This window comes from Grampus griseus (assembly GCF_964374135.1).
Source record: "Grampus griseus genome assembly, chromosome: 10".
Lineage (NCBI taxonomy): Eukaryota > Metazoa > Chordata > Mammalia > Artiodactyla > Delphinidae > Grampus > Grampus griseus.
Window position 1 is genome coordinate 78,287,927 of NC_139004.1, and position 18,954 is coordinate 78,306,880.

Consider the following 18,954-nt stretch of genomic DNA (forward strand, 5'->3'; position numbering starts at 1 on the left):
GTTTATTAAGGTTCATTCTTGTCATGCAGATACACCATTTTAAAAAGCTTAACATGTCTTTGCCTTCCATATAGTATCATAGTTTCTCAGAGGGTCAACCTGCATCCTTTTAGACAAGGCAGTGTGTCTGAAAAGCACAGCTCTACATGATGGAAGGTGGATTTATAGACGGTCCACTTTAAGCCACATGGCATGGGTCAAATGATATGAGTTAACACTAACTTTATAAAGATAATAAGTAGCTTCCATGTAGTGCACATTTGTTTTCTCCCAGGCATTATACTAAGATTAGCATCAGATAATGGCTCACCGCACAGATTCTGAAACCAGACTGCCTAGGTTGTGAAACTCAGCTCTACCACTCACTAGCTGTAACTCATCAGAAAGTTCTATAACCTCTCTGGGCCTCATATTCTTTATCTGCAAACTAGGAATAATGACAGTATCTACCACATAGAGTTGCCGTGAGGATTAAATGAGTTAAAATATGTAAGACATAGAATAGTGTCTGGTATATAGTAAGTGTTATCTAAGAATTAGCTATTATTTATACACATTATCTCATTAAATCTTCTCAACAGCCTTATGATGTATGTGCTATCACTGTCCCCACTTTATAGATAAGGAAACTACAGCCCAGTGGTACTAACTTGCCCAAGGTCACGGAGCTACTAAAGGTAGGGTCAGGATTCAAATCTGTGCTTGCTGAATCTACAGCCCACATTTTAAAAATGACTTGCTCTAAGTTCAGTGTGCAGTTCTCCCAAATAACCTTCTAGAAGAAACACAGGTGTGGTAGATGGGTTGCATTAATAGGGTCAGTGTCTTTACCCTTCTCATGTTCATGCTCTTTGTGTAACCTTATTGTGCCCTCCCACGTGGCTTATTTTGACCAATGGGACATGAGCAAACCTGCCGCCCCCAGAGGCATGAAAAGTCCTTATGTGCCTAGGCTTGCCTCATTCCTGCACCTCTTCCTCTGCCCTGAGACCTGCTCAGACTAGCCTGTTGGAGGATGAGAGGAGCCAGATCATCCAGCCGTGCCCACTGAAGCCAGGCTAGATCCACAAAAAGCCAGCAAATCCCCCCAATTCCAAGCAAGCACAGTCCAGCCAGTTCTCAGACTCATGGGCTAAACAAATGTTTGCTGTTGCGTTACTCTAATTGTTTGTGGGTTTCGTTACATGGCATACTTATAGATAACTGACCCAACAGAGTTACCCCTCAATCATTTTCTGCCTGGATAATAAACTCCAGGGAAGATACCTGACCTTCTCCATTTAGTGGAATTCCACCACACAATGACTAGGCTCACCAACATGTATTATCTAGGACAGCGGTTCCCAACATGTTTGGCACCAGGGACCGATTTTGTTGGAAGACAATTTTTCCAGGGAATGGGGCAGGGAGGCGGTGAGCGGGGGAGGATGGTGCAGGCGGTAATGCAAGCTATGGGGGGCTATGGGGAGCAGCAAATGAAGCCTCGCTCGCTCACCGACCCCTCACCTCCTGCTGTGCGGCCCGGTTCCTAACAGGCCGTGGCCCGGGGGTTAGGGACCCCTGATCTAGGACGTCTGGGTTACTGATAACCAAGAATGAAAATTCGGGTGAAGACATCATTTCATGTGCTGTCCCCACCCCCTTCAACCTACAGGGGTTCTTTCTCTGTTTGCATTCTTCCTTTACCAAGATTCATCAGTCTCTGAAAATGTATCATTAAGCAGGCAATGAACACAACCCAGAATACTAAGAACAGAGCAAACGCCTTTGTGAAAAGGGACTTACTGTTTTTTTATGGCAAATCCAGAATCTAAAAAGTCCAACCTATTGGTTGTGTGAAAGCGTCACTAGTAAGAGAAAGGTGTCATAACTGATACAGGACCACGGAAAAAATAGATGAAGGGTAAACTTGCCATCTCTAGCATACATTCCTGAGCAAAGATGGTAACATTTTCACATTTAACACCTGGCAAAGTAAAATGGGAAGGTTATTTTTCTGTAGGTGTAAAATTAACCTTTCAATAAAGCTAAAAGCTATCTTGAGCGTCTTTAGCTAAGTTTAAAATAGAGTAATTATGAAACTGTAAGCCTGCCAAACTTCCTCATCAAAAAAACCATTGGAAATGAAATATGTTTTCCTTTGTGACTTGAAACCCAGCGTGACTTAATTTTCATGTTTCCCCCTCAGTCATTTCTGATTAAGGAATTTCTTTGCCTGTGCCTCCCTCCCTCCAGAAGCCTTTTGTCAATGAGAGATTCAGGTATTCATTACATACCATCAGAAATTTTTTTTTTTTTTACTTTAAAGATGATAGACTCCCATAATTTTTTTAAGATGAAAAACCTCATGTAGTCCTCAAGGCACACTCAAATACTCTGTTCCAATCAACACAGCATGAAAAAACACCTCCACGGTAATAGATTTTTAATATCCTCAAGGTCCATAGGCTAAATGTTTGATATTCTGAGGAGAGTTTGTTTTCCAAGTAGTATTAACTTTCCAATTTCCTCCTTTAAAGCAAATTGCCAGTTGTGAACATTTTGTCTTCTCTGATGGGCATCACCTCAAAACACCAACCCTTCCCTAATTTTATTTACTATGGTAGGGAAAATCAAGGGACGATTTTAAAAAGCAAGGAAAAGGTTCTAGCACGTTGTAGAACGTTGAGTGTAACATTCACTCAATGAATGTTAGTGGTTATTTTAATTATTGGTGTTATTGGTGTTATTATTACTATTATTATTATTGGCAATGCTGTCATGGCTACTGTTAGTATGTATCATGTAATTTCAGTACCTACAATGATCAGTTAATCCTCATCGCAACTCCCTGACATAATTCTTACAAGCTGCATTCTACAGATGCGAACTCGAAGGCACACAAAGGTTGTGGGAAGAGCCTAAGGTCACTTAACTGACAGTGGCAGAGATAGAATTGGAATCCAGTTCTTTTTGACTCCAGTTCTGTTTGACCCCAACCGTTACGGTACTTCTGCTACATCATGTCGCTTTCTTATGAAGACCTAGACGTCTTCTCTCTGCTACAGCGGGTCAGTAGCCAGCTATTTGGAGATTAGTGCACATTAGAATGACTCACTCATCTCTTTGTATGAATTCTCAGCACTTGTTTTCAGACTTCTGGTGTCAGTCATCCAAATCCATCCCAAAAAAAGCAGCCTGGAATACTAAACAGAGAACTGGACCAGAAATGATAGCATTTAGCTGTCATCTCTGCCACTCACTAGCTGTGTGACCCAAGTCTCTCTCCAGCCCCAGTTTTTTCATTGTAAAATAAACAGCTTGCATCTTTCCAGCCCTCCCAAATTGGTGATGCTGTAATTAAAAATTCTAAACCCTTCTCCTCGGCTATCAATAAGGCATTAAATTTTCCTTAAGAAAACGTAGAAGTGTTCAACACATTTAGAAAGTTTTGCCTTCAAAATATAAAACAACATTTCAGGACAACTTTGGATAGTTGGAAAAGAAACCGACATAAAACAGCTGATTCCCATAAAACACTAATTTTTTTAAATGTCAGTCTTAAAAGGTAAAACTATAGACATGTTAAAAAGAGCAGAGGTTTCCAGAGGTTAGGGGAAAGGGAAGAGGGAATAGGCAGATCATGGAAGACCATTGGGGCGGAGAAACAATTGTGTATGATACCGTAATGGTGGGTACATGTCATTATACGTTTGTCAAACCCATGGAATGTACAACACCAAGAGTGAGCTCTCATGTAAACTCGGGACTTTGGGTGATAAGGATGTGTTAATGCAGGTTCCTCAATTGTAGTAAATGTTCCACTCTGGTGGGGGATGCTGAGAGTGGAGGAGGCATGCATGTGTGGGAAATCTCTTTCCCTTCTGCTCAATTTTGCAGTAAACCTAAACTGCACTAAAATATGGTCTATTTATTTTAATGCAAGTCTCTTTTAAATTCTACATTGATTGTCATTAACTTTGGAGGGTCATGGAATCCCTTTGATAATCTCATGAAGACTATGGGTCGTTTCCCTTAGGGACCCTCAAAGCCAATGCTCAGACCCTCTGGTCCAGATTTACAACTTATAAGCTAGGAGATAACGTTCCATTAACTCTAGAACCCCCTAGAACTAGAAGAGCACGACAGAACTGGGAGAATGCAAAGGGAGGAAAGAAATTACAGTAATGAGGCTCCCTCATTACTCAGAAATCAATTCTGAGTACTTCTGAAAGAATAGCAAAAGTCTACGGGGGGAAATCCAGGATGCTGTTTACAATAATTCTATTTACATGCAATTTTTCTGAAATAGCCTGGTCATATACTGTAAGATTCAACTGTGTTATGTTCTAGAACTAGGATATAGTTATTTATTTTACAGAGAGGTTAAGAACTTTCCCAGAACGGCATGGTGAGGCAAATAAAGAACTGAAATCCAAATACGTGGGGTTTTTATTTCCTAGTCTTGCCTCAAAACAACTGTCTAAAGAATGTGTTTGTCTGCCAAGGAAATAAGCTGGTTTGAAGTAGTGTGGGTTTCACCCAGTGATACGCTTGCAAATGTTTAACAACCAGCTCTCTGGGGGGGAAAAAAAAAGAGTGTGTGAATGTGTGTGTTTGTAAGTGTGTATGTGAATATATATCCACATAAATACATAAGTTTATTAAAAATTCTACTGATATAAAAGATGTATAGAATAAATTTTACAAATAATAACAAAATATACAATGGCTGCATTATGAGAAGGCCACATGGCAGAGAGAGGTGGCTACTCTTTGCTCTTTCATGAAGGGAATGAGCCATGGAACTTGGCATTGTTCCACAGTTTGCATTAGAACTGGCTCTAGGACTTCCCTGGTGGCGCAGTGGTTGAGAGTCCGCCTGCCGATGCAGGGGACACGGGTTCGTGCCCCGGTCCGGGAAGATCCCACGTGCCACGGAGCGGCTGGGCCTGTGAGCCATGGCCGCTGAGCCTGCGCGTCCTGAGCCTGTGCTCCGCAACGGGAGAGGCCACACCAGTGAGAGGCCTGCGTACCGCAAAAAAACAAAACAAAACAAACAAAAAAATGACAGTTTTCCATCGCATTTCAAAATGAACATCAACCCAGGAAACCTCTTGGCTCAATGCCTAAGCTTCCAAATTCACAACATATATAAATGCTCAGCCTGTAACTTGTGGAGTTTTCCAGAAAATTTAGGGTTTGGACCAAAAAATGAGAGAGATCATCAGTGGCTTTCTCAGCCATGTCTTCTGGCTGAGGGGGAGTATCTGGTGATGTTTTGGTTAAGGAACAATTAAGCCAACCTAACAGGGATTGGTACTTTGAAAAAAAGACCCGTGGAAATTAGAAGGAGGATTCTCCCAAAGCAGAATTCCATCTTGTGAAGGGGAAAAAAAAAAAAAAAAAAAGCTTACTGTGTCCATCCTCTGCTAACGGTGAAGGTTTACAATCTCAAGAGGGTGGGGAAAGAAGGAGCTGATCTATCACTCCCAGTGCCAGGAGAATCAGCCATCATCACACGTGTAGGCAGACTTATCTTTAAGGAAATCAGTGTGATTTTTAGCCTCCGATTCATTTCCCCAGCTAAATAGGAAGTAAATTATATTGTACTCGTGACAAGAAGGAGAAAATGATGGTTGGCAACAAATAATGAAGGACTTGCCCAAATGCCTTCCAGCAAGACAGCAGAGAAGGCCAGATTCCTCTCTGCTGTGTCCCAGCTCCTTTTGCAGAGTCTACCAACACTAACTACACGGTGGCCATGAAATGACTCCATCTCCTTGGGGAAAAAAACTCCCTGGAGATGCAGCACCTGGTGCTCACCTGGATGAAATTTCCAGCAGTTGGCACTTGCTCAAAGAGTTGTCCAGAACCAATGGCCCCCAAGCTAGAAGCGTAATGGATCACATCAGGAGGTTCATCAAGGTCATGACACAAGAGTTTTGCAACTACTATATCTTTTGCAGTCATCTCTTTGCCTGTGTACCTGTTTTATTTTGCAAGGAGAAAAAACACTTTAGGTGGATAGTCTTAAAAGGTAATGCTTTTCCCATAAATATCCACTAGTTTGGATAATGCACATGTGTGACGGCCCTACTTATCCTGGGACAGACAGTTCAGCTATGAAGCATCATCTGGGAGCCATTTCCCAACAGGTGCTATGAATTTGGTCTGACTTTGTTCCTTTTCTGGGAGTATTTCCTTTCTACACCCAGCTGGGTACTTGTTTGGAAGTCTATCAGGGACATCACCTCAATAGAGCAGGCGTAGGTTGGAATCAGATAATTCTCAGAGATTGTTCCAATCTACAGCATCTGCATGGTGTGCTCAAGAGGGACAATCTTAACCTAGCGGTCATAGTGGACTTACTTCTATCTCTGTATAGTCACCCATTTCTTCACTGGGATCCCTCTGCCCCAAATGCTCACTTTTAAGCCTCCAACCTCTAAATCCTAGTCATTCTTCAAAGACTCACATAGCTCTCACCCCTTGAGAAAGCTCCCCTGAATACTCTAGTCCCACGTGTTCTTCTTTTAATGTAAAATCATCTTGTATTTTTTACAGTCTTTTTACGTGTATTCCTCATATCATCCTGACAAGATACAACCTCCTTACAACAAAGGAGCATAGCAAATACTCCTGTCACCTCCAGGGGCTATAGCACTGGGGTCAGCATGTAGCAGGTGTTCGGTTAATTAACTCTAATCCCGGGGAAGGAGGGGGTGGAGAAGAAGGAGAAAGAAAAGGAAAAGGAAGGTATCATTTACTGAGTGTCTGCCAACTCCTATACAGAACAGATTCCAAGCATTGTATTTGATTCTTAAACCAATGCTATGAGGTAGATGCAGTTATCATCTCGATTCCAAAGGCAGAGTAAGTGGGGCCCAAACAAAGCCACATGGCTTGTAATTAGCAGAAGCTAGGTTTTAGTTCTCATTAGATAATCAGGAATAAGGCTTAGGAAACAGGGCATGAGGTGGGGTGGGACAGCTGTCCTATGTGTAGTTGAGAGATTGGTTGGAGGGGGGAGGGGAGACACAGAAAAGTGACAGAAACGTAGGTCCGGAGACTGAGCTTCAAATAATAAAAATAGCCATACTGACAGAAATACAACCCCATAATCCCTTATCCGGATTCCAAAATCCAAAAGCCCAGAACTCAGGATTTTCTCATAATTTATTGAGATCATCAAAGCCTGGCCTAACCTGACCTGCCAGATCTTTTTTTGTCCCACTTAGTGTGACTGTTTCTATGTACCACTGCAGTGCTATTCATTGATGTGAATAGTGGGCACTTGCAAAATATATGATAGACACACCATATTACCTTTCTAAAATTCAAAAAAATCTTTATCTTGAAACATAGCCAGTGCCAAAGTTTCCAAATAAGGGATTGTGAAACTGTGATAAATAACATTTATTAAATTCACACCACAAGCTCAGCACTGTGCTGAGAATGTTTTTATAAATTATCCCATTTATTCTTCACAACCACCCTAAAGAGTAAGTATTATTGTTATCCCATTTTATAAAGAAAGAAACTGAAGATCAAAGGGTTTCAGTAAATTACCCAAGATCACAGAGCTCACGTGTGATAGAACCAGGATGCCAAGCCAGGTCTGTGACTCCAAAACTTAAGCTATCAACAACTTACTGTCAGATCCAGGAAACCTAGATTTCAACAGGTCATTTCTGAGGACCAGAATATGAGATTAAACAAGAGTCACTGTGATCACCAACCACATATCCAGCTGAGCCAATAAACATAGCAACGCCTCTGCTTTCCACTCACTTAAAATGTTTAACCCTGACCACCCATCTCAGCTCACCTGATCAGATATCGATCACAGCAAGGTGCATTGTCGTTAATGCCGTGGATATAGACAGTCACTGGAATGGCCGCATACCACTGGTCATGGTCACAAGCCTTAATGGAGAAGGACTGAGCACATGCAAACCCAGCTCTCTCCACATCAAGGCAAGAAGCAGTAACCACAGTCCCACGCTCTGTAACAAAACAGCACATCTTGCTGCAAACTGGCCCAGGCTGTCACTCTCAAAATTACTTTATTATATAGTGATGGAAAAAGTAAAGTGTGAATTATGCCCTATTCGTTAGAATTAAGAATCTGACTCAAAAGGTAGACACAAAATACCCTCATTAATCATATTCTGTTAGCAAGTAGCAAAACAAAAAAAGGGTTTTGGCTTAGCAGAACAGGGAAGACTTTCTAGAAGAGGTGGTCCTTATTTTAGCCCTTAAAGGATATGTAGGATAAGGAAATGGCAAGTAGAGATCATTCCCAGCAGAGAGAACATCATCCATGAAAACACAGTAATGAGGTCATAACTTATCAGACCTCCTTCCACCCAGTCAATCCATGCATTCATTCAATTTCAACAAGCATTTGTGGAGTGCCAGCTATGTGTCAGAAACTGTCTTGAGCACTGTATGAGCCACAATTAAATCCCTGCCTTTATGGAATTAACAATCTGGGCTGAGAGGCCAACACTAAACAAGTGTAAACAAGAAAAGAAATTCAAATAGTCACATTATTAAGGAAATGAAAACTGTGATGTGATTAAAAACAATGTCTAAGGGTGAGGTTCTGAAAAATGCAAGGACAGAGGTCTCAAGGCAGTCAGCTTAGTCATTTGGCTGCCGACTAATGTAATGGACCAGGGGAGACAAGGAACAGTATGAGGTTGGAGAGAGAGGCAGTGGCCAGAGAAAACACAGTCTTGGGGATGAGGTAAGAAGTCTGGATTGCACTCCAAGTGCAAAGAAAATTACAGGAGAATTTTACAGAGATCCAATCTGGCTTTTAAACAAACTCATTTTAGCTGCTCTGCTCAGAGTATTGGAGGGGGGAAGTGGGAAGGCAGAAGCCCAGTTAAGAGATCTATGCAGTAATTCAGGTTAGAGGGGATGATGGCCACCTTCACTGGGATGCTCCCCCCACCCCCGGAACAGAACCTGGGATAAGAATTTGAGTGCAAGTAGTTCATGTGGGAGGAGAGCCAGGGCACTGTGGCACGGGAGAAGTGAGATAGTAAAGGAAAGCCTGCTGATAAAAAAAAAAAAAATGCATTCATTATCAGACAAGTTATTGCTCTGAGCAACTAGAGCTTAATACCCCTGGGGAACTCTGGAAGCCAGCACAAAACACGTGCTCAGAATCGTCCCTCCAAGGGCAAGGAGCTGGAGTATTCATACACCCATTCTCTTCAGTGATTGGTTGAGAGCTTGTGGGGGTGGGTAGTATTTTCCCAACATTTCTAACCTGCTCTTTGTGGAGAAGGGACAGGGCAGATGTCAGACCCCAAATCATCGCTCAAGCAAAGAAACACAGATACTTACTGGCAGTTAGAAGTCAGGCCACCAAAATGCTAAGGCCTGAAGACACAGACAACACCTGCTACAATGGCTTAAACCTGCAGATGTGCTAAAGATGGGCACCTGTCTTCTCTGCTCGGCCCCGGAAGAAGCCTTACATTCCACATAATCTGACCCACACCCCACCCCAGCCTCAGCCACAGCTGATTGGACAAGAAGTGAATGACTAACTCTAGAAAGTTCAAACCGATTCTCTCTCACAAAAACTTGAACGTAGAGCAGAGAGAAGAAGGATCTAGGTCTGAAAAGATGAACTAGAAGGTCAGTAGAGTGGAAGAGCTAAGGTCCTCATTCTGTAGCAGCCATGAAGAGGCACAGGTTAGCTCATGAGTGGACAAAAAACTAGGTTTTGCCAAAAGTTATGCACCAGATGCATATTAAGCATCTACCATTTGCTTCTTGTAGGGGTTCTGAAAATGAAGACAATCTGGTATCTACCCTCAAGGAACTCAGTCTTGCAGAGGAGATGTAATATAGATGATAAGAGTAGGAAATAAGAGAGAGAATTTGAACAATCTCAACCTACCTTTGTCAACTGCAAAGTAAGCATTCCTTGGGTCTAGTTCAAAGGTTAAGCCTCCGAAGTAATCTTCGTCGGTTGCCTGGCATACTCCAACTGTTTCCCCAGTTGGAATTTCCTCATCCAGTGTGGTGTCGACTTTATGGTGCAGAGTTGAGTTTACAGAGGTAACACTCAAAATAGCATGTTCCATATTGAATAATCTTGTTTTAAAGAGGAGACAATTAGAGTGGCATTTGTTTGGTGTATATTGTTCTCCACCTCTTATGGTGTTGGAGGGGTAGGGACTAGAGGTAGTAATGATGAAAGTGGAAACTATGGACCATGGTATTAACCCATTTGCTGAGCACTTGCCTAGAGTCTAGACACAACGCTAACCACTTTCCATGTTTTCTCATTTATTCCTCACAGCCGCCCCAGGAAGTTGGTACCATTTTACAAATGTGGAAAGAGATTTTAAGAAATTAAGTAACTCTAAGAAGTAAATACCAAGGTGGCTAAGAGAGGATTTGACCCCTAGCCTATCTGGCTCTAGAGACTGTATGCTTAACCATTGTGCTCTTAGCCCTATATTGTAAGAACCAGTTTCTTAAAAATGCTGTTCCCTTAATATGGTTATAAACTCCCTGGTGATAATTATCACCAGAATTTTCCTTGAGGGCAGTAAAAGAGAATCCAGCCCATCAGATACTAAGAACATATTGCACTAATAACACCTACTTCTGTTGCAATTTTAATATATTTTATACTTTAAAAAACTACTTTGGGGCTTCCCTGGTGGCGCAGTGGTTGAGAGTCCTCCTGCCGATGCAGGGGATGCAGGTTCTTGCCCCGGTCCGGGAAGATCCCACATGCCACGGAGCGGCTGGGCCCATGAGCCATGGCCGCTGGGCCTGCGCGTCTGGAGCCTGTGCTCTGCAACGGCAGAGGCCACATCAGTGAGAGGCCCACGTACCGCAAAAAAAACCCAAAAAAAACAAAACTACTTTGCTTTCAGTTATTAAGAAAGCCTTTTCTTTGGAATCTTAAGAGATTGTTTACATCTGACTTATTTTCCTTCTCAGCAAAAAAAAAAAAAAAAAAAGAAACCATTTCATTCTAATGGAAATTTCACTAATGAATTTCAGAGACTACATTTTCATATTCAATTTTCAAGGCCAAATTAGTAGAATACATTTTATTTCCTTACCTGCAGGTAAGAATGGGGTCCTTATTGTTGACATTGACGAGGAAAATCTTTAGATTCCCAGCAGTAAACAGTCCTCCGGGATCAATCACTTTAATAACTAGTGAGAAACTGAAAGGGCAGCCACAGGAAAGACAGCTAAGATTTTATAATAACTGACAGACTTTCACAGAAATAGAATCTATTGGACTTTAACTGACCAGTGGAAACAATTGATTCATTTAGTTAAAATGTCAGTCAAACAAGTTGTTTTTTTTTGTCTGTGTTGTTTTTGTTTTTGTTTTTGTTTTGCGGTACGCCGGCGTCTCACTGTTGTGGCCTCTCCCGTTGCGGAGCACAGGCTCCGGACGCGCAGGCTCAGCGGCCATGGCTCACGGGCCCAGCCGCTCCGCGGCATGTAGGATTTTCCCGGACTGGGGCACGAACCCGTGTCCCCTGCATCAGCAGGCGGACTCTCAACCACTGCACCACCAGGGAAGCCCATACAAGTTGTTTTAACAGTTGGAAATGGCTAACACTTTGTTAGGAACCATATTAGTTAAATCCATTGAAAAGACAGGCAGAAACTTAGAAAAGTCTGTTAATCCCCATCAATCATACAAAATTGAAGGGAATTCCTTAGAGTGGTAGAGCAAACAAAGCTATGGGTATGGGTTCTTACCTTTAAACATTGACTTTTCAATATGGAAAACTGATTGACAAATGCAAAGGAGAAGGTGTTAAAAACACTTCAAAGTAACGTAACGACAATGGGGAAATATTAAGCCGGTTAGATGATTAAAGGGTTTTTATCTCAGCAGAGATATTTACGGGTTTGAAGAATGAAAGTACAGAATATATCCTGATGGAAAGATGAATGTTGACACCCATAAACTGTGTCCTAGAGTCACCAATGGTCCCAATTTGCCCAGGACTATCCAGTCTAGCACTGAAAGTCCCACACACATCAGAGAAACTTCCCAGGCAAACCAGGACGGTTGGTCACCTTTCCAGTAAAAAAAAAATCTATTTTAACTTGAAATATACTGACAATCGAGACCAGAATTAATGTTTTACTTCTATTTATCCTAAAAATCAAATCAGTTCTCAATTTTCCTCTTATTTTAAAACCTCTCTTACAAAAAGATGATTATTTAGGAGACAACTCTTGACAAAAATCATAAAGCCAATCCACTTTTGAGAATAGAGACATTTCTTTCATAATTCTGGGAAGTCTTAACCACAAGAAGAGCAGGAATAAGGTGTGGGCAGGATTACATTTGGTCTAGCTGGATGCTGAAGAGTAGACTGCAAAGGAATAAGGAAGACATGAGCCTTGCTAACTTTTTCATATGGATTTGAACAAGTGCTTTCACAGCCCCTAGATCTCCTTTAAAGAGAGGGAATTGATGATTCCCTTGCCAATGAGGCATTCCAAAATTTCCTTTCCTCCCATTTATAGGTCTGCTCAGTGACCCTGGAAACTCTGGAGTTAGGAAAATTGAGGAGTAGTGTGCTCTCTGTAAAGTTTTAGTGCAAATCCACTGCAAAATTTTAGCCAAAGAATTATTTATTCAAATTCTTCAAACAGAGCTTCAGGCTTTCAGTGCCAGCTCCTCTGATTTCAAAGATGCTGAAAAAAAGGAAAGCTTTAGTTTTCCCTTATCAAGAAAAAAAGTTAATTTCTTAAACTCTCATTAGTAAGTTTTACTCCAATTTGTTAACAAATTTAAGATTTGTAAATATCTTGAATACACATCATCATTTTTCCATGATTATGCCAGGCCAACAAAAGAAAAAAAGAAAACTGTTACGGACATTATCCATTATTTCCAGAGCTATTTATGTGATCAGATAAACGTGGGGGCAGAGGATTTTGAGCGTAAGGGGAAATGGATAAAGATTTTGGCAATTTCTACCTCCCAAATATATAATGATAATACAAATTTAGGAGTGTTCTTCTCCTGCGGACTTCAGTCACATCCCATTTTTGAACCCTCAGTCTGTTTTACTGAAGATGCTAAGACAGGATATATCCCATCCTCAATTTTCATAATCAGGAAGAATGTCCTTAAGAGATTCAGGAGCAAGCTAATTGGAATGGTTTAAAGGTCCATTTTGTTTTCCCATAGAGCACGTAGATGCAGAACATGAGACTGAAAAGGGTGGTCATAAAAAACATTATAAAAGTAGAAATAATAACTATGAACCAATCCCCTTCGGCAGATATGCAGGAAATAAGGAGAAATTGTCAGTCCATTAACTTTTCAAAGCTGCTGGATTACATCGTAAATGGATTCTGTGTCCCAGCCATCTGGAGGGAAGTCCCCACCGCCTTCTATGGCAGGTCACAAACGCCATCACCGAAATCACCTTGTTGCTTAGAGCTGAAGAAAGTGGATGATTCAGAGAAAGGCCAGAATAGCCACATCTATACCTAAACCAGTAATTGCGCAATTACAGTTTAGATGATGATTTCATATCTAAGGCAATGCCAAAAGCATCCTCATTTGGGAGCACATTAAGGCCAGATGGGGTGAAATACTCTTGAAAAGGGAAATATGAACCAAAGGGCAGGCATTTTGGGTAAATGAAAAGCCAGTAGCAGTATTTACCTTCTAGCTTTGCGCTCAAAATCAAAAACTGCTGATGTAGAAATTGTTCCAGTGCTGTCGATTGTGAAGCCAGAGCCCTGCGAGGAAAGGAAGTACTGTTTGTTGGACAGGAAAGAGAAAGGAAAATATTGCAGAGACATTGACATAGCTAGGTTACGCCCACCTGCAAGAACCAGGACTGAAATCTCTTTGTGCTCTGGGCCACCCCCTCCCTCCCCCCCACCCCACATGAGAAGATCCTCCTTAAATGTTTGCCAGTGATGATGATGATGATGAAATTGTACTCCATTCAACTGACTTCAAGCCAGATCATTTGCCCTTAAATATTAAAACTAGATTTTCCTAATACAATACATTCCCTATGTTATCTGAACATTTTTCACACTCCAACCAAAGCTAAAATTAAAAAGGAGTTAGATTTAGAAAAACATGATGACTGTCTAATGAGAACTTAGAGATTATTTTGTGTTCATTTGGTGGTGCTGAAGGTACACTTTTTGTCGGGGGTGGGGGACTTGGGGGACAGAGCTGTGGAAGGGGAAAACGGAAATATTGGGATGTCTGTTCATCTCATTTTATGTATGTAGGTACAGGCAGTCCTTTATTAAGTTGTTTTTTTCTTTGACTTTCATTTATACTATCTTCTAGTTTTCTGTTAAATGCTGCAAATACATTGTCTTTTACTGATCACAACTCTGCCATAGATACTGATAGTATTCCCCATTTCACAGATAGGAATTCTGAGGCTTAGAAAATTCAAGTGGCTTGCCTCCAGTCTGAGAGCTGAGCTTTCCATAATGCCTCTTTGCTCAGCACACTGCATCCCCAAGAAAAATGCTTTCTTTGTTTTGTTTTTTGCCAACGAGGGTAGGTGTGGTCAAGGTTTCTAGAATAGGTAAGAATCAAATGATTAGAAGAAGCTGGGGCAAAAAAAAAAAATCCGTGGGAGGATTAATATCAGTAGTTAATTATACCAAGCACTACTGGTTTAATAATTGTGTAGACCCAGAGATAATTTAATAGAGAAGACTAAACCCAGGAGGATTGCAAAGCTGCCTAAAAATCTTTTGGAGACATTTGTGACCTTTTAAATTTATTGATTTTCTGATGAATCACAGTGTTCTGATGAATTTAAATTCATACCATCCATTTCTACACATAAAAATAAGATGGAATTGAGTTCTGCTTTTTCTGTAGAACAATGTTGTAGAAATTAGCATTCAGGAACTGGAGGAAAATCAATACTTACTTTTGGGCAAACAGAGGAATAATGATGCCCATTTCATGGTGGAAGGACGAAGGATGGCTGGTAGTTACATTACTTGAGAGTGCTCAAAAGCACTGGTTATATGTAAAAATACATGATTATTTGAAAGACACCCACATTTATGTGTGTAACGACTCAAGAATTGGCAGTTCTCAATTCAATTTCTACATTACAGAGTTGTCAACAGTTGTTTGGGAACAACGTATAGCGGGAAGCTGTATTTTTATGAGGTTTAATTTTTCATAAAATGAAACGGTCTTTAAAAAAATCGATGGCACTTTTATGAACAGCTGCCATTGTTCGGAGAAGGTTGGAGCTGACGGTTGCTAGGCAGCCAGGGCCATCACTGGGAAAGCCACCGAAATGAACGATCCCCAGCACAGGAAGTTAGTCCAAGGGATGAGAAATTAACTCCCTGCGGAACCAGGCACCTTAGATTCATTTTTCTCCATTTTATCTATAACACCACCATCAACTGGTACAGAAGTATCTCAGCCACAAGAATAACAATGGCAGTCTCATCACAGGTTCAGAATTATGACAACATCTCATGGGGGGGAAGTATGGCAAGGGGAGCTTTACGTCCTTCTGGATGGACTTACCTTCAAAATCCAGTTTATTCCCTTCTCTGAAAGGCTTGTTCATGACTATTTGCTCTCAGAGAAGCTCAGGGATTAGAAATGTCAGAGCCCAAACTACAGGCCAAGCCCAGCAAAGAGAGTTAGGGCCTCCGTGCTTCAGGAGCAGTGACAGGATTCTTCTGGATTTTTCTGTGTTAATAAAAACAAATGTGGGGCTTCCCTGGTGGCGCAGTGGTTAAGAATCCATCTGCCAATGCAGAGGACACGGGTTCGAGCCCTGGTCCACTAGGCTAGCTGACATTAGAATCTGAACTCTTTGCTGAAATACTGTGTGAACTTAATAGTTTGTCCCAAGGTAATATTTTCTTGAAGGAAATTAGTACAGAAGTATGATCTAAATGTTTTCATAACAAGACATTCTGTGATGTTTTTAAAGCACAAATACTGGCTAATCACAGATCACCTACAAAACCTTTTTATAAGAGAGACACATTCTCAAGAAAATATTTTCAAACTATAAAGGATACGATTCTAGACTAAACATTAATTATGTTAGTATAACCTTGCATTTCAGTCCTATTAGAGCACTCTGTTACATTCACTTCATAAACAATAGGAATAGTTTGCTACCTATACACTTACACTGGAATATTAGAGCCCTCATTCTTTCTAGAACAAAGCCTTATTAACCATGTCTAACACATTGTCCCAGTGGCTAGCTAAAGTTACAGACCTTTAATGAAGTGCTGATCATGGTATCTTTGCTGGTTGAACCTAGACTCTGCCTCAGAAGCCTTCTCTATCCATCAGAGAGGGTATGCAAGTTGAAACAGATTTGCCATCCCGGGACCGAGCCAGATGTTCCCAGCGGACTTTCCCAGGTATTTATTATACACCTGGTAGCAGTTATAGCATCTGAAAAGCTAACTTTACAAACCATCTTGCAATGTTTCTCGGCCTGTGGCTCAAGGACCACCTACGCATTAAGAACCTTCATCCGCGAGTCAACCGTTAAAGCTGGGATTCAGTGGGAATTCATTACACTGTTCTCTCTACTTTTATATATGGACGAAATTTCCAAAAGTGTTTATTAGATACGCAGACCTACTTGATTCAGAATACCTGGGGCAGGGAAGCCTGGTAATGTAAATTTTTAACAGGCTGACAAGAGTGACTTCTAGGTACCCTAAAGTTGGTTCTTTTAGAGTGATTGTCAACCTTGGCTGTACAGCACAGTCACTTGGGGAACTTTAAACATGCCAATGTTCAGACCACATCCCAGATTAATGAAATCAGAATCTCTGGGCGGGGGCGGGGGGGGTGGTCATCTGGGCATCAGTATTTTTCGAAACTCTTTGGATATCTTCACGGTGCAGTCACGTCTGAGATCTATTGATACAGCACATCCTACCTCTTCTCACCCATCAGTAGTCTATTTAGGTCCCACATTTTTCATGCACTGAAAGGTACAAAGGTATCCAAGGGGATCTGGGAAGAGCATGGATATTATCTCATACTGCCTCTAGAACTTCCTTTGTTACAGCAGCTGAAAACAATTGCTGGGCCAACTTGTACTAGAAAGCAGAGTTAGTTACCACACACACTCTTTCACAGGTTTCCACCAGATGGGTTAACTCTGCATGATTTAAAGAATGGTTTATATAGATGCTCCTAGAGTCCAGTGGCCTTAAATTTTAGCCTCCGTCTTAGGGATTCCCCAGCAACTGATCCACAGGTGAAAATTTCTGTGCAAGAGATTTATTCATTAAGTACTCCAGGAAGACTAAAGTGGAAGTTGGGGAAACAGGACGGAGAAGGGGAGGAAGCCAAGCAAATTGCTACCTCCAAAGCCCACAGAAGCAGTTTCAGCCTGATGCCACAGGGAAGCTGTGGAGGGGACCTCATGCCCCTGAGTTTTCCCCACTCAAAGAAAAGGAGATGGGGCTTTCCTACCCTTGCACCCCTCATTCAGTTGTTAAGGGCTACCCCAGAGAGATGGCAATTCCCAGGTGCTTCCTGCCCTTGGAAGTGCAAGAAAAGTCCAAGGACCGTCCTCCTCTTGCTGAAGGAAGCAAAAACACATTGAAGTTGGCGGAAGCAAGCGGGGAGCATCACACAGAAAAGATACAAAGGTATCCAAGGAGATCTGGGAAGAGTATGGCTATTATCCCCTACAGTCTCTAAAACGTCCTCTGTTACAAGCAGCTGAAAACAATTGTTCGGCTGACTCAGGCTAGGGAGCAGAGATAGTTACCATATTAAGAAACCCATCACCTTCCACGGAACAGTTCACTGTCCCATATTCTTTGATAATTCTGATAGCAAGTAGGATTCATTTCAACTCTGAATTGATTGGTAAGGGCTACGCAGAGCATTTTACTGAGAAAGACCACGAGCTCCGGTTGGAAAAGTGTCACGTTCGATTAGTGATGCCTGCCACAAGCAAATGAGAAGGCAATCACAGTAGGTACTCTCAGAGAACTTTGATATCTAAGATAGCACTAGATTGCCTGGGCAAGTTTTTAAAAACACGGATGCCTGGATCCCACCTCCAGCGATTCTGATTTAGTCTGAGGAGGGAACCTGGCATCTGTGTTTTATTAAAGCATCCCAAGTGACTATATTATTGCCGCAAAGGTAAAGAACCACAGTAATATTCAGATAAATCGACATGCTGCTTCCCAGTTGTCCCAGGAAATGTTTTCAGGCATACTTTAAAAGAACGAAATAAATCCTCCAAAACCCAAATATTTTATTTACAATTCCTTTCTCAGTCTCATAAAAATGTCTTTTCGAACATGAACAGCAGAACACTTTTGTTTGTTTTGTCTTTTCTTGAAACTTCAATACAACGTGGACTTTGAATAGGCTAGTCATGGCCAAATCTTCAATTGCCTTGTATGAATAGACTTAAATTACTGATTTCTATTCACACATTCTTCAAATAATTACATTTTGATATGCATCTCTGAAAGGCAATGGTCTTTACCTATTGAAAACATTGCTTGAATGTATATACTTGCAAATTGTAAGGCAAAAAACTAACTTGTCTGATGTGAGTCAGTGTAATTGTTACAAGATCATTTAGCAAGAGCATGACTACTGGCTAAAGTATGTTACAAACTTGCATGCCATCTTGTGGAGGATGGTGCAAGTGATGTAATTACAAAGTAAATACTCCAAAAAAATATTTATTAAAAATATGACTGTGGTTTTCTCCAAACATCTGCCTTTCGTGTGGAGAATTAAAGATTTTTTTTCTAGGTAATTAAAGCTTTTCTTAAAATCACTGTTTTCCCCAATTATATACCATTCTAAGCAAAGTTTTTCTTTAGCTTGAATAACCCAGATAATTATCTCAATTCTCAAATTCATTTAGCTAGTATATGCCAAAACGATATATTTCTTCACATACCAGAACTTGACAA

At 41.1% G+C, this 18,954-nt stretch overlaps 1 protein-coding gene across 1 annotated transcript in view; it reads right to left on the minus strand.

Annotated features, from left to right (window-relative positions):
* The window catches only part of LOC309828284 (cadherin-related family member 3-like), a gene marked incomplete at both ends in the record, with an annotated part of 39,373 nt that overhangs the window by 11,811 nt on the left and 8,608 nt on the right, over window positions 1-18,954 (minus strand). The window contains 6 exon segments of the mRNA XM_082663532.1: window positions 655-775; window positions 5,806-5,968; window positions 7,811-7,988; window positions 9,905-10,101; window positions 11,088-11,195; window positions 13,679-13,773. Coding sequence (XP_082519658.1) covers window positions 655-775; window positions 5,806-5,968; window positions 7,811-7,988; window positions 9,905-10,101; window positions 11,088-11,195; window positions 13,679-13,773 — 862 coding nt within the window.